The 16,113-nt window shown below is 52.2% G+C and overlaps 1 protein-coding gene across 4 annotated transcripts in view; it reads right to left on the reverse strand.

Annotated features, from left to right (window-relative positions):
• Positions 1-229: 229 nt before the first annotated feature.
• Positions 230-16,113, reverse strand: part of Cd276 (CD276 molecule) — a 28,993-nt gene continuing 13,109 nt past the window's right edge. Inside the window, exons 2-11 of one of the 4 annotated variants that reach the window (XM_047542072.1) lie at positions 15,160-15,296; positions 12,194-12,532; positions 11,681-11,995; positions 10,813-11,151; positions 10,318-10,614; positions 6,034-6,168; positions 4,561-4,602; positions 3,090-3,125; positions 2,599-2,625; positions 230-1,687 (exon numbers count right to left, since the gene is read on the reverse strand). In XM_047542072.1, the coding sequence (XP_047398028.1) occupies positions 1,665-1,687; positions 2,599-2,625; positions 3,090-3,125; positions 4,561-4,602; positions 6,034-6,168; positions 10,318-10,614; positions 10,813-11,151; positions 11,681-11,995; positions 12,194-12,532; positions 15,160-15,238 (1,632 nt within the window). In that variant the 5' untranslated portion in view covers positions 15,239-15,296 and the 3' untranslated portion in view covers positions 230-1,664. The other 3 variants (XM_047542073.1, XM_047542071.1, XM_047542074.1) reach the window with 3 other exon arrangements.

Raw genomic sequence — 16,113 nt, forward strand, 5'->3', positions numbered from 1 at the left:
AAAGAAATTGGTGACACTCCCATGAGTGGGATGAGCCCGCCACAAACAGCCTGGCCTCCTGGTCAGTCAACTTCACTTTTTCAAGAAAGAAACTGAGGCCAGAAAACTGAGAGTCACAGGGCCATGGAGACCCAGGAACCCCTAGCCCAAAATGTCCAGGAGGGTTCCTTCCTGCTGAGAACTGAGCCCCTTCCCACTACATCCAGACATTTCACAGAGGAAAGGCTTTTGACAAAGGCATTTATTTTTCCCAAAGTACACCCCCAGTTTACAGAGTCCACATTTAAATTAGAAATCCTCGTGTCTTCCACTCCCAAGGTTGGGAGAGATGGTATCAGGAGGATAAGAACATGAGCAGTTCTACTCTACTGGAGGCCGGGGGCTGGCCAGAGACAAGCCAGGAGGTGCACGCTCTGGCTTCAGAATAGCACCGTGATGAGGAAGCAGTCCCTTCTTTCCCTGGGCTCCAGTCAGTGAGAAGGGATCCCCCACTTTGCCTGTGAGGCTGCTACCCAAGGTCCAGAGGCTTCAGCCTCCAGCCTGCAGCGCACCTGGGAAGACCCTCCAAAACCACCAGCTTCTCCAGTGTGGCAAGGGCTGCATCCCTCTCTCCAGGGTTCTGCCCCACGCCAGGCTCTGGGTGAGGGGCAGGGACGGGATGGGAGTGAGGTATCTCAGAAGCTGTGGGCACAGAGGGTGCAGTAGGGAGCAGGGCAGGAGCGGCAGGCCACAGCACAGTGAGTCGTCTGTTTCCCAGCTGGAGGAGGACAGCCTGAGGGAGAGACTCAGCCTCCCACCCAGGACCCCCAGCATCCAACACAATGCTGACGCCTGTGGTTGCTCAACAAACATTAATTTACAAGGTAAGGAAAAGGAACAAAACCTCCAAAGGCGGGAAAAGCAGAGGAATAAAAGCTGACCCCCAGAGAGCCTTCTACAGACCCCCCAGAGAACCAGTGTGACCAATGCCAGCTTCCTATGGGGAGGCTGGCAGAGGAGAGGGCCTCCCGGGGCACAGCCCAGGGCAGTGCAGGGAAGACCAGGAGGGTGGGGGGTGTGCACGTGGTCCAGCACGTGCTGCTGCAGGTCTCTGCACACCTGTTGTGTGTGGCTGGGAGCATGACCAGTCTCAGTGGGGAAGGGAAAAGGCCAAGGCCAAGGCCAGGGCCAGAGCAAAAGGAGGCAGGAGAGATAGTTTCAAGACTCAAGGAGAGGTGATTATACACAGGATGGGAAAAAGGCTTGAGAAATGGTAACTAGTGTATCAGGGCCATGGGAAAACAAGACAAGGGGTGACTGTGTAGTGTGTGTCTGGAGAAATAAGGCATAAGGTTAGTCTGAATATTGTGTCCTTTGGAGAAAAGAGGCCACCAGATGGCCCATGTGGCTTTGGAAGGATAGGAAGTGGGGTGGTCTGTGTGTTGTGTCCATAAGAAAAGGCAGCGGGATGATTTGGTGTTGTGTTGCTGGAGTTATAAGGCAGCAGGATGACTTGGGAATTGTGTCCATTGGAGAAATAAGGCTGCAGGGTCATCTCTGTACCGCATCCTTTGGAGAACAGGCAGACCTGCCAGAACAGGACTCATCTGTTGGGGGAAGGCTCACGCTGAGGCCCCAATGCAGTCAGAGGGTGGGAGCTCCCAGGCAGGGGCAGCAGCTCCTGGTCAGGCTATTTCTTGTCCATCATCTGCATTATGAGGGAAGAAAAAAAAAGGGGTGGGGGTGGGAAGCATTAAATGTAAGAAGTTGTAGTCTTGGGATTATGCCAGAAGCCCAAGCACCAGGTCACATTATATCAAGTGGAGAGTATGTGTGAGTGACTGGCCACAGAAGGCCGATGGACAGCCTTCTGTGCTAGAGGCCACAGGAGTTGTGTACTAGGTGTGACAAGGAAGGTCCCCAAGGGAGACGACCTCTCAATCCCCACCAGCCCATCGCCCTGCACGGCTCCGTCTCATGAGGCCCTGGGCCTAGAGCCATGCTTTCCCCTCTGCCCTGCCCTCCAAGGCCTGGCCCGATTCCCTCCTCCAGCAGGAAGGCTTTTCCCAATTTCCCCACCCCATATGGATTCCCCCAAGAAGACAGCTGAGGGGAGCCTCCTCCACTCTGGCTTTTGACCTCCCTGTGGAGGAACAACTCCCCCAAGGCCTCTCTCCACATCTTGGCCTGAGCAGAGTATTTAGAAGAAGACCCTAGACATGTGTTACCCTGCCCCTGCCTCTCCCAAACTTTGGGCTCTATGTGCCCCCAGGGAAAGTAGCTTTCCCATCTGGGCACTGCTCTCCAGTTATCCAGCATGGCCAGAGACTGGGGAAGGGTGGGCAGGTTGCCTCTCTACGGGGAAGGATTAGGAAGCCCACTGCTTCACCCCCAGGGCCACATTCTCCAGCAGCTCTCTTCAGGCACCAAACGAACATTCTTGTGATCCCCCTCTGCTCGATCCTTCTATGCTCATTTGGTTCCAAACAATAAAGGAGACAATTTATTCCCTACATTCCCTAATATAACCATTGATGTTACAATAATATGAATAATAATGACAGTTGATATTGACCAGGAATGTGAATGCCCAGCCAGAAACTTTATTTCCAGTCTCACCTGAGTTAGGGATCATGTGACCAGGTTCTGCCCAGTGGGATGCAAGCAGAAGCAAAGTGAGCTATTTCTAGTCAAGCCCTAGAAAGACACGTTTCCTTCCCTCCTCTTCCTCTCTTGCCTTTGGAGAGGGTGTGGAGCTGGAATGGCCTGTTGGACCTAGGGATGGAGCTTCAAGTTGAAGACGGCAGAATCCTGGAAAATGGAACCTGGCCCAGGTCATCAGCTGCTTTATGACTAGCTATGCTCAGACTATTACAAGAGAGAGAAAGAAATACCTGGCCTGGGTAAGCCTCTGTCACATTTGGGTCCATTGGAGCAGCTAGGACTTGGGTCGTTCAGCCCTCTGCCATCTCAGCAGGGGAAGGTTGAGCTTGCACTTTTGGGGAAGCCTCAGGTCACCACTGAAGGGTGATGACCACCCACCCTCCTCAGCCTCCTAAATGCAATGCAAGAATGCACAGACAGGCAGTCTCAGCACCGTATATCTTTACCTTCTTTGCTCTCAGAGTGTTTCAGAGGTCGTAGGGCTGCAAAAAAAGGGAAGGAGGCTGCGGTGAGGGAGAAACCATGTAAAATGGGTACGGTGGCAGGGGTGACAAGAGGCGGGAGAAGTAAGAAAGGGAAGGACTAGAGGAAGGGGCAAGAGGAAGAGATGGGCAGGATGGGGACATCATCGCTGCACCAGGGGAGGAGTCCTAGGGAGCCATCCCAAGCCTCAGTCCACAAGTCCCAGCTCCACTCTGTGGCTTGTCACTCCTCTCTGGGTGTCAGTTTTCTGCATCTACAGACTGGGGACAAATACTTGGGTCTGCAGCGAGTCAGAGAAGTGGAATTGCACTGAGCTCTCTCTACAAACAATGGAATGAGGAGCAAAAGGAAGCTGGCATATTTGCAGATGTCCCCAGGGGAGCCTGGGATCATGTGAAACTGAGGCTGACCAACTCTCTGCCCCACCCTGTTCTCCCCACTCCCTCCCTTCTGCCAATGACATGTGCCTCTGAGCATGAAAAATGAGGCCTGATCCCAGGGCTGTCTCCACGCCTGCCACACGAGCACCAACACGTGGAGAATTAATTGGCATAATTTACAGCAGTCCCCAGGTGTCAATCTCCTGCCTTTCTATTTGCGGGGGTGGAGAGGGAAGTGGTGTCAACTGGAACCATCCCAAATGACTCGGTGAGAACCTGCCTCCCCCAGCCTAGGTGCCCCTGGAAGCGAGGCCTCCAGTGGTTGCAGGGTACCAGGGTCTCAGCACCCACCCCAAGCAGGTCTCCAGGTTTTCCAGCACCAGATCCTTGGCAAAGCACTTTCCTATGAAGTCGCTAAAGAAAACTTCAAAAGAGCACTGGTGCCATCAGGGAAGGACCAGGATGATGATTTTATAGATGGGAACTAAAGCCTGGAGGAGTAAAGCGCCCCACCCAAAGTGACACAGACTCTAACAAGAAGAGGACCGCCCTAAGCTGTGTGCCTAAAGGCAACAAGATTCCAATGCATTAAGCTCTTACCAGGCACCAGGTATGGTACTAGGTCTTCTTCCATATGTATTATCTCATTTAAGTCAACCTAGAAAACTTAAGAACCTGTTGTTATGCCCATTTTACACATAAGGAAACGGACTTGCTGAAGGCTACTGTTTGTAGGAGACAGTTCAGTCGGCCCTATCTACTGAGGCCCTGCTCCTGCCCCTTGGAAGCCCCCAAACTGCAGAGTTCAGGGTCAATAATGTGGCATCAGCCCTGGTGCCTGGGCCAAGGAAGGCAGGAGAAATGAAGTAGCTCATAGGAGGGGATCAGGAGATCCACCTCTAAGCAAGGCACAGACTCCAGGATGGGAGGCCTCAGTTCAGGGGATGCACTTCACTCAAACCTCAAAGCAAACCTGACCCCTTCAGCTCTCAAAGTTTTCTCTTCTTTCCTTGTGTCCCCACAAACAAGGGGTCAACTCCAAGTTCAGACTCACCTGTCTTGGATCCTTCCCCATCCCCATCCTGGTCCTCAGCTCCTGGAAGACAAGAACTCAGAGTGAACAAAATGCTTTCCCAGCCCCACTTTCATCCCTACACTTTCCCACCTGGGACATCACCTACAATCCAAATGCCAGGCACGGGGTTGGGGCTTGAGACCAGAGCAGAGCTGAGCCTGGGACAGGCTGAACAGGCGCCCAGCCTGGCCCACTACTCACCCATCCAAGGCCCATTCACTAACTTCTCCTCAGTCCACCCACCCCATCCACTTAGCACTCACTCACAACCCAGTCAACCACTGCCCTCCAACGTGTGCCCTGACCTGTCTACCCGCCCTGCTTCCACCAGCCCACCCCGTCCGTCATCGGTGGCACAGGCACCCACCTACCTGCACCTGACCCGTTTCTTCCCCACTCTCCTTTCTTTTTTTTTTGGTACCAGAGATTGAACTCAGGGGCACTTAACCACTGAGCCACATCCCCAGCCCTATTTTGTATTTTATTTGGCGACAGGGCCTCACTGAGTTGCTTAGTGCCTCGCTAAGTTGCTGAGGCTGGCTTTAAACTCTTGATCCTCTTGCCTCAGCCTCCCCAGTCACTGAAATTACAGGTACGTGCCACTGTGCCCACCTTACTCTCCTTTCTGACACCTTGGCTCATGCCTCTGTTGATCTGTTTGCCCCTGTACCACCCACCAATGTCCACTCACCCAGCTACCATTCCCCAAAGTCAACTCAGCCCACAAGAGCAGCAGCTTAAGGCTCTGCACACCAAGGCAGATGCACTTACCCGGTGATGTATAAACCCGTTACAAGGATCATAATGTGCAGCCTCATTTCCACACTCTAAACCTGCTCTTGCTCACAAACACGCACACACATGCAACTTACACACTCAGTCACACTTGTTTACACAGACACACTCATCCCCTTGTAGCACCGCAGCCTTACACACCCACCTTCCAGTCACACCCATATCTAGGTTCATCTGCCATATCTGCACACTGACAGGCAGGCCCACACTCGTACACACATGACATACTAAGGCTCAAGGTCTCAATTGAGTCCCATTTATGTTCTAGCCATTCTGTCACTAGACACTCCAAGTGACATCACAGACCCAGCAACTGCTACGGTTTGAATGTCTGGTCCCTCCAAAACTCATGTCGAAATTTGATTACATGTAACAGTATTAAGATGTGGGACATTTCAAAAAGTTGATTAGGCCCTGAGGGCCCCACCCTCATGAGTGGGATTGGTGCTGTCCCCTCTTACCTTCTGTCAAGTGACAACACAACAAGGCTAGCACCTTGTTTTCAGACTTCCCAGTCTCCAGAACCATGAGCCGATATCTTTCTATTCTTTATCTTACCTGGTCCCTGATATTCTGTCATAGCAGTACAAAATGGATCAAGACGGGAACTTACCCTAAGACACTGCATGTGTGTTCCCACATGCACCCCCTCCTCACCTGCGTTCTCCTCCTCACAGCTCTGTTTGATCTTTCTCCAGCACACAAAGGCCAGGGCCACCAGCAGTGCAATGAGACAGACAGAGAGCCCCACGGTCACCCACAGAGCCTCAGGGGGAAATGTCATGGGCTGTCCTGAGAGGGGAAGAGGGTAGAAGGAAACCGTTATACCTGGCCCCATCCCCCTGAGGACAGGATCCTCTGGCTCCAAGGTGCAAACAGCAGCTCCCGCCCTCCCAGCCCCAACACCATGAATGAAGCTCACTTCAGTTCCTGCTGCCTCTTCTCTAATCACCCGCCAAACCCTGACACAGCTACAGCTGACAAAGACAGGCTTCCACCTGGAAGGCAGTTGAATGATGCTCAAGAACCTCCTATGGGTCCCTACTGATTTTAGAATAATACTTCAATTTTCTCTGGATGATTCAGGGATCTCTATGATCTGGCTACTGCTTACCCTCTCCCAGCCTTTCCTTCTAGTTTCACTACAGGAACCTCTACACCAGCCAAACTGGCATCCTGACCACCTTCTGCAGAGACACCTGGCTCCTTCTAGTCTCTGTACCATTGCCAGTTTCCTGTTCCAAATAGCGCTCCCTAACTCTCCACCTAGCTTGAGTCATGTCCCTGGGAGGCCCTCCTGACTGTTCCAGCCCCAACTGGCAAAATCCTATCCTATGAATCAGGAGTCAGTACTATAGCCTGTCAGCTAAATCTGGCTTGTGGCCTGTTTTACTATGACCCCTGAGCTGCTAGTATTAGTTCTTACATTTGTTAAGTGTTACCAAAAAAAAAAAAAAAGGAAGGAGGAGGAAGAATAGAAGGAAAAAGCAGCAGAGGCAGAGAGGGTATGTGACCCATAAAGCATTTACTATGTGGTCCTTTTCAGAAAACATATTCTTAGTTCTGTGCCAGATCAGGGGCCTGGAGTGAGGGTTGAGTTTCCTCAAGGATTCATACAGGTCCAGGAGAGCCCTGCCAGGGGAACAGTCATGTGAAACACCGAGGCACCTCCTGTTAGATATCTCATGTCAAAAGAAGGAGTTGCATAACCCGAGCCCAGGTCAGGATCAGAAGCTGTTCTGAGCACAACCCTACATGAGCCTCTCATCCTCGCCACCCTCCAGCCAGGTCCCTTGTTGGGTCCTGGGCAGAGCCTAAGAGAAAAAAATCTAGCAAAGACAGAGCTCCTTTCCTTTGCTCTCTGCAGATATGTGGCCAGGGTGTGAGCAACACGGCCAGCAGCTTCTGCAGAAGGCACCAGCAGCTTAGCCAGCAGGGTCCTTAACCCTTCAGCTGCAGAGGCACCAGTACAGATGTGCCATGGGCAGTAAAGAAGATCACCGAAGTTCCCACTGCATCTATTTGCAGCAGGTGTTACCTTCAAAAGGCATGGTTGGCAAAACTGCTGCTCTGGACATTGGAAGCAAAGGAACCCCACACCTAGGTCGGCAGGAGCTGACATGGTTAGCCAGGAAGGTCAGTTCAAGGAGCACACACAAGAAACCCCTGGCTGGGTGCAGTGGCACACCCCTGTAATCCCAGTGACTCAGGAGGCTTAGGTAGGAGGACCTCAAGTTTGAGGTCAGCCTCAGCAAATTAGCCAGACCCTGTCTCAAAATAAAAAATTAAAAGAGGCTGGGGATGAAGCTCAATGGTAGAGTGCCCCTGGGTTCAATCCCCAGGATTGCCCCCAGAAAGGAAAATACACCTGGAAGTCCAGAGGAGGGGACAGAGCTGCAGAAATACTCAAAGGGAGTGTCTCTTTCTACATTCACCTCTAAGCTAATGATGGTCCCTGGAACACAGATCAGACTCGCCCTCATTCACCTAGTAAAGGACAGAGCCAGCTGGGGCTCAGACTCCTCTTCGGGCTCTGTGTCCAGTTCCTGCTCCAGAAAGCCCTCTCCACAGAGAGGCTTGGCAGGGCACACTCAACATCGCTCACCCGCATCAGGTGTGGGAGAGACCAGCTGGAGGACTGAAAGTCTGAATCCCAGAATGTTTTACAAAGCACAAAGCTGCCCGAACAAAATGCAGGCCAAGGGCTCCAAAGTAGGCCAGACCTGCTCTAACAAAACCAGGAGGTTGGCTGGCAGGGAGGAGGGATAATTAGGCTGGGAGGCCAAAGCTGGATTCTGATCCTGGTTCGTCAGCTCGCTGCAGAGTGCAGGAGCCAACGTTCACAGATCCCCCTGCCGACAAGTTTAGAGGGGCCATGAACCCTCTGAATTATATGCAAACTATCACAATTATCATTTATCCAAAATTCAAAGAGATGCCTGACCTCCAAAAGATTTAGAACCACAGGGCTAGTCTGTGGTTTTGGAAAGGTACCCTCTTCTCTCTGGACCTTACTTTCCTCATTTGTGAAATATACTTGGCAACACTAGCCTAAATGAACCCCCTTAAGTCTTACCTACCGAAGTGTAAAATACAGAATTTTCTCTTGGGTGGGGTAAATGCTCTTCCTGCAATCACACTTACAACTCAAAAGCCTTTTCCACACAGCAGCACCCCGGGGTGCAGATGATCTCAAATTCCTCTCCCCTCCCTGATGAAACTTCACGTTCTCTGTCCATCTCACTCGATCTTACATTTTTTGTTTTTTACTGTGAACACACTGTTTTCCACTTCCAGATCATATGCTGTTCTCTGAAAGGTCAAGATATCTCTGAACATCCTGGAGCACAGAGTGACTCTCTCACAGGGCACATGCTGGGGTCTCCAGGGAGAGGGTGGGCTCAGGCTTGGGGAGGGACTGGGCAGTGGGAACATGGGCTTGTGGGAAAGAAATGCCTAAGGGAGACAGAAGAAGGAGCCTGACCCCTAGAAGACAAGCAGGGTAGGCATTGGCTCTGGGTTCCTCAGAAGTGAAGGACATGGGCTGGGCGTGGGGGTCCACACCTGTAATCCCAGCAGCTAGAGAGGATGAGGCAGGAAGATCGTGAGTTCAAAGCCAGCCTCAGCAATTTAGTGAGGACCTGAGCCACTCAGCAAGACCATCTCTAAATAAAAATATAAAAAAGGGCTGGGGATGTGGCTGAGTGGTTAAGCACCTCTGGGTTCAATCCTTTATGCTAAAAAAAAAGAAAGAAAAGAAAAGAAAAAGAAAGAAAGAAAGAAAGAAAGAAAGAAAGAAAGAAAGAAAGAAAGAGAGAGAGAGAGAAAGGAAGGAAAGAAAGGAAAGAAAGAAAGAAAAATAGAAAGAAAGAAAGAGAGAGAAAGAAAGAAAGAGAAAGAAAAGAAAGAAAGAAAGAAAGAAAGAGAGAGAGAGAGAAAGAGAGAGAGAAAGAGAGAGAGAGAGAAAGAAAGAAAGTAAGTGGGTGAGTGAAGGTCACGGAAGGTCCAGCACATTCCAGGGGAAGAAGCAAGAGGAATAAGTAAGCCCTGAGGTTTATGCATACGCTGGGGACCGGTGGAGATATGAAGCTGGGTGGGCTGGAGGATCAGGCAGGAGTCAGAGAAAAAAAAGAGAAAGAAGAAGCAGATACACAGGACCTGCTGTTCTGACCTCAGGGATACAGGAGGTCCCTGAGAAAGTTCAGATGGCCCAGATGGAGTATCTGAGAAGTCAGACTTAAGTAAACTGGCTATGAAAGGACTAGACAGAGACTTCTCAGGACCAATCACAGATGGTGACTGTCTCCCTTGATCTGAAGGTGAATCTGAGCCCTCTTTGTACCTCCAGATGCAAGGAGTGTGCACCTGGAAACCAGAGATTAACAGGCAGCTTGGATCTAGGGGGCATCTTGACCACATGGGGGCTGCAGAGACAACCCCACCCAAATCCAATCCCTGCCTGCAGGAGTAGGGCTGATCTTGACCCAGGTGAGAGGGGCTGACCACCTGAAGAGGCCCCACTGTCTCTCAGGGATTCAGAAACAGACAGTGCTTTTGGACTTAGCAATGCCTCTACACCACCCAGAGAAGTTCCTGTAGGAAAGCAGACTCACCATGTCCCTGGGCATGCTTTGTGACTGCCCCAGAATTCCTACCCACTCCTCCAGATTCCAGGCAGGTACTTTGTCCTCTATATAAGAAGCATAAGCACCACCTCAAGTATGCTTAAGAGAGCAAATATTATAAGCAATTCTTATCAACTCGTTAAAGCAAGTACCTTAAGGACTTCTTGTTGGGGAAATTTTGAGATACCCAAAAATCTATGATTTTTTTTTTTTTTTAAATTCTGACCACCCAAATCTACTGAGATACTAGTTTAGAGTCTAGAAAAGAGGGAGTTGCTCCCTCCATCCTTTCCCAACTGATCACCTGCCCCCTCACCTGTGATGGTGACAGAGCCATGGGCGTCCTGCTGCAGCACCGGGTTGCGAACCAGGCAGCTGTAGGTGCCATTAGCGCCCAGCACCACCCGCAGCACGCTGCGCACGTCGAACAAGCCCTGCTCGTTGGCCATCTGCGATGTGGTCACGTTGCCAGTCAAGGGCGCACCCTGCCCATCCTGCCAGAACACCTCGGCCTCGGGGTAGCCCCGGTGGCTGGAGCAAGTAATGGTCACCATGTCCCCAGGTCGCAGGTCCTTGTTGGGATCCAGGGTCATGCTGGGTTTTGAGTAGGGGGCTGGAGAGTGGCAGAGGGCAGGAAGTCAAGGACACAGTAAGGGTGGGGGAAGCAGTGCAGGGCAAGAGTGTGTGTGGCCATGAGCACAGGGGTCAGCAATGGGGCAGGGTCCTGGGGTCAGTGTTGGGCAGTGGGTAGGAGGCTGTAGCAGGGGTGAGGAGTGGTCCAGGAGGATGGCACCCCACTCCTGGTGCTCACCTGCCACCTGCAGGCTGACAGCAGCGCTGCCAAAGTCCCGGATGCTCACGAAGCAGGTGAAGCTGCCCTCATCAGCCACACGCACACCCTGCAGCCTCAGGGATGCGTTGCCCTGTGCCAGCAGGTCTGGGAAGAGCGTGGTGCGGTTGGCATAGGCACTGCCCTGGTCCCGGCCCTCGGCAAAGCTGTGCACCAGCTGTTTGGTGTCTGTCAGCTGCCAGATGAGGTTGAGCTGTGCCAGGCTGAAGCCGGGTTCAGGCGAGAAGGAGCAGTGCAGGGTGGCATCGGTGCCCACCAGGGCCACCACCGGGTCTTCAGGGACCTGGACCTCCACAGCTCCTGAGGACATGATGGACAGTGAGGAGGGGCAGGGAGCCTATAACTACCCATGACCTCTACCATCAACCCCCAGTTCCTGTTCCATCTTCCCATTTTTTCTTTAGACCCCCCAAAAAAGGATTTTCAGTCATGAAGTACCCCTCGTCTGAGAAGAATCAACAGGTAGGCCTTGGCCTGACAAGATCCAGCCCGGGGTCCAGGCCTGGGGCTGAGTGATTCTCAGGGGTTCCAGCAAGCACAGTTTTCCCTCTTGAGCAGGACTGCTCCCCTTCCTATACTAAGGCTCTCTGCGAACCCGGATGCATCTCCATTCTATCCTAAAGTTTGCACAGTCTTGGAGTCAAATAAAGGAAAGCCTATGGTCACTGACACCTGCCACCACCTGGGGGTCCCCCAACTTTCTCCTCATCATTGACAGACACCTCATTGTTCTGGGACATTGCAGTAGGGAGACAGATTTAGATCCTCTAGCCCCTGCAGAGAGAAGTAGAAGCCCCCTCCCTCAGAGGAACATTTAAGCAAAAAAAACCTGTGGGACTGCTGTGGGCTGTGATGGTGACAGAGCCATGGGCGTCCTGCTGCAGCACCGGGTTGCGAACCAGGCAGCTGTAGGTGCCATTAGCGCCCAGCACCACCCGCAGCACGCTGCGCACGTCGAACAAGCCCTGCTCGTTGGCCATCTGCGATGTGGTCACGTTGCCAGTCAAGGGCGCACCCTGCCCATCCTGCCAGAACACCTCGGCCTCGGGGTAGCCCCGGTGGCTGGAGCAAGTGATGGTCACCATGTCCCCAGGCCACAGGTCCTTGTTGGGATCCAGGGTCATGCTGGGTTTTGAGTAGGGGGCTGGAGAGTGGCAGAGGGCAGGAAGTCAAGGACACAGTAAGGGTGGGGGAAGCAGTGCAGGGCAAGGGTGTGTGTGGCCATGAGCACAGGGGTCAGCAATGGGGCAGGGTCCTGGGGTCAGTGTTGGGCAGTGGGTAGGAGGCTGTAGTAGGGGTGAGGAGTGGTCCAGGAGGATGGCACCCCACTCCTGGTGCTCACCTGCCACCTGCAGGCTGACAGCAGCGCTGCCAAAGTCCCGGATGCCCACCAAGCAAGTGAAGCTGCCCTCATCAGCCACACGCACACCCTGCAGCCTCAGGGATGCGTTGCCCTGTGCCAGCAGGTCTGGGAAGAGCGTGGTGCGGTTGGCATAGGCACTGCCCTGGTCCCGGCCCTCGGCAAAGCTGTGCACCAGCTGTTTGGTGTCTGTCAGCTGCCAGATGAGGTTGAGCTGTGCCAGGCTGAAGCCGGGCTCAGGCAAGAAGGAGCAGTGCAGGGTGGCATCAGTGCCCACCAGGGCCACCACCGGGTCTTCAGGGACCTGGACCTCCATGGCTCCTGGGGGCAGGGTTGAGGGGTGGGTGGTGAGGAGGGGTGGGGACTCTCTGGGCCTCCCTGATCCCCCTCTCTCCCCAGCAATCCCTAGGCTCTGTCCACCCGGCTTTTAGTTCTGAGACCTAAAGCAAGTTGATTGCCTTTGTTCCTCATTCAGTTAAGGAGAATATGGTGAGCACCTACTGCGTGCCAAGCATGAGTGAGGAAAGCAACAGAGAACGAGACCAAGGTCACATTCTGCAGAGCTTATATTTAATGGGAGAGAGGGACAAACTAGCATACAAATGCTCGCAGGCCCATGATTAGGGTAAGAAGTCAAGGATGGATTAGAAAGGGAGGCAGTAGCCAGGCGTATGGCATGCACCTGTAACCCCAGCAATGAGGGAGGTTGAGGCAAGAGGATCACAAGTTCAAGGCCAGCCTCAGCAATTTAGAAAGAACTTGTCTCAAAATAAGATAAAAATGTAACTCAGTGGTAAAGTGGCCCTGGTTTCACCCCCAGGACGGAAAAAGAGTAGCTTTTTAAAAAATCCAACAGATACTATTTTACATGCTTGTGTATAGTACTATGGATTCAACCCGGGGTCCTCTACCACTGAGATGCATTCCCAGCCCGCTTCATATTTTATTTTGATACAGTTTTGCTAAGTCGCCCAGGCTGGCCTTGAACTCAGGATCCCCCTGCCTCAGCCTCTGAAGTCACTGGGATTACAGGCATGCACCATTGGCAGCTACTTTCCACTTGCCGGGCTATTTGCATTTTCCCTAAGTACATACTAGTTTTATAAACTGGGAAGTGGAACCTAACATGGTATACACCAAAATGTTAATAGCGATTTTCTCTGGATGAGAGGATCACAAGGGCTTTTTTCTTTTCTTCTCTTCCTAAATAAACATGATTAGCTTTTACACAAGAAAGAAAGAATAGTCATGACTTTAAATGTGGTGGTGGTAGAGCACAAGCTCTTGAAAGAGTCCAAAGGGCCAGTGTAAGAGTGTTCCAGGTAGAAAGGCTCTGAGGCAGAACCCAGAATGACACCATCCAGAAGGTACCCTGATGGGAGGGCCTGTCTGAGCCAGATGCAGAGAACTCTGAGAGACCAGATAAGGAATTTAGGGTCGTTGTTTCTTTTGAGAAGTCATGGTGGGGGGTGGAGTGTTAATCAGATACAAGGCTTAAAATTCACTCTGGCTCCACTGTAGAGGGAGACTAGATTGTAGAAGAGCAAGAGGGAATGCAGTTAGGAGTGACATCAGTGGTCCCTGTAAGAAGTGGAGGTGACTTGGCTTTGGAAAGTGGAAGGAGATGGAGAGAACTGGTCCAATTCAAAGTTGATTCAGGAGGGAGAATCATGAGAGTTTGCTGATGGGTTGGGGTGAGGGGAACACAGGAGCATAGGTCAACTCCATCCCCAGAGGCAGGGCCCAGGGCATGTCCAGATCTCTCAGACAGGGCAGGATCCTCTCTCCCATTCCTGCCCACTGTCCCTTGGAGTTCCCCTGCAGTCTCCCCACCCAGGCACCTCTGCCTCCACTGCAGCTCCCCTCCAGTACTCTGGAATACCGGGCAAGGTCTGCTGCCTTTCTCTGGGAGGCCAGCACTGCCCTTCCGTAGGTGACAATCGCATCTGGCTCTGGGTAGGCACACTCAAGATATGTGAAGCTCAGTCTTGAAATGAAGCTAACTGGATACGGCACCCATGGATGGTTTAGGAAAACAGCATTTATTTTATGGTTAGTATTTTTACTGTGAATTACACACATAATCTTCACAGTGTGTGAAGATTTCAGAAGGTCTGAAGCTAGCCCCGGATCTCTTACTGAAACCCGGGAGAATTTGAGTAAGTTCACTTCCCTTCCAGCAGGACCAGAGTACCCCTTCATGTCCCTTCTCAGGGACATGTAGAGCAGACCTCGAGGAGCCTATACAAATTTCTGTGTGTTGAGAAATCAGACTGGCCACGGTAGACGTAAACTACCTCCTTATGACCACAAGATGGCGCCAGACACCAGACTCTGTTTCCCCATGGAGTCAGACATGACTGTGTACCAAGAATTGTGTGGAAAGAGTTGCACCATTTCTTCAATATGGTTATTGAGCACCTACTATGTGTCAGGCACTCATCCTGACCCTGGGAATAGACCCTGCTCTGCAGGGTAGAAGCTGCCAATAAGTAAGTACAGTATGTCAAATGGAAGTGAATGTTTGAAAGAATGCAGTGCACTTGGGGATGGGGAGGGACAAACGGTGACATGCTATTTTATACAAGGCAGCCAGGAAAACCTTGCAGAGAAGGTGCCATTTGAGCAAAGACTTGAATTAAATAAGGAACGGAGTCATGCCAGTGTCTAGGGGAGAAAGCTCCAGGCAGAGCAAACAGTACGTGCAAAGGTCCTGAGGACGGAGCACACAATGTGTTCAGGAAACTGCACTATCACCACTTTAGTGCTCAGTGCTTACATTCCCATTCTACAGACAAGGTAGTGGACGCTAAGAAAGGTAAAGCAGGTTGCCTCCTGGATCCCAAGAGGTGGTAATGAGTGTGGCCCTGTTAAAACCAGCTAGCGGGAACCCAGGTAGGAGTGAGTACCCTCACACACACTACCATGATGGTTGACCCTCTCCTCACCTGAGAGGCAGAAGCACAGTACTCCCAGGGCTGTGCCCACATGTACACCCATGCCAGGGTTGACCGGTCTGTGCAGCATCTTCCTGTAGGCAGTCAACAGCTGGGCTCTCCGTGGTGGAAGGCTGCCCTGCCCCTGCCTGTGGAGAAGAGGAAATGAGGCCTTTGTCTGCAAAGGTCCTCCCCATGCCCCTTCTTCTCGGCTCCCCAGGACCGGCTTGGAAGAAGGCTGCAACTGCCCACACCCACAGGACTCCTAGCTATGGGAGCCTGGTGAGGTGCTGCAGGAAGAAGTCACTGGGAAGGCTGGACCAGGACACGTGGGCAGGGGGCACCTGGCGTCCACCCTTTCAGCCCTGAGATGTGAGCATTCCAATGTGAGGAGGCAGCCAGGCAGCAAGGAAGTCAAGGCCAGCCTGCTCTGGGTCAAGGCTGTGCACAGATCACCTTGGCTCAAGACAAGAACTGCTGGGGGCAGTTAGGAGCTCAAACTGCAGCCCGATTCGCCCTGACCATGCCATTCCCACGCTTCTAGAACTTTCAGTGGCTCCCAGCTGCCTTCGGGGCTAAGCTTCATGAAGTTTAACCTGACAGGAACTGCAGGATAATCAAGGGAACGTGGATCGAAAAGACAAACCAGGTCCGGATAAAAGTGACAGCATTCGATGGTGTGAGGAGTGAGGAGGGCTGTCCAGGGTTGGCTGTGAGCCCCAGTGACCAGGAGGGGCATTCACTGAGGCAGAGAACGTGGAAGGGTTCAGTTATGGGCACGTGAAGTTAGTGGAATTTTGCAGAAACACCTAGGGCAGAGGTCTAGGAGGTAGCTGGGTACAGCAGTGTGGGGCTGCAGAGACATTTGTTAGTTAAACACCTGTGTACTGAGCCACCAAGACTGACCGGGAATGAAAAAGGCCTGGAGTGGGGCTGACCCCTAAGGTTGGAGTCAGGACTGAGTGA

This window comes from Sciurus carolinensis, chromosome 2, assembly GCF_902686445.1.
Source record: "Sciurus carolinensis chromosome 2, mSciCar1.2, whole genome shotgun sequence".
NCBI lineage: Eukaryota > Metazoa > Chordata > Mammalia > Rodentia > Sciuridae > Sciurus > Sciurus carolinensis.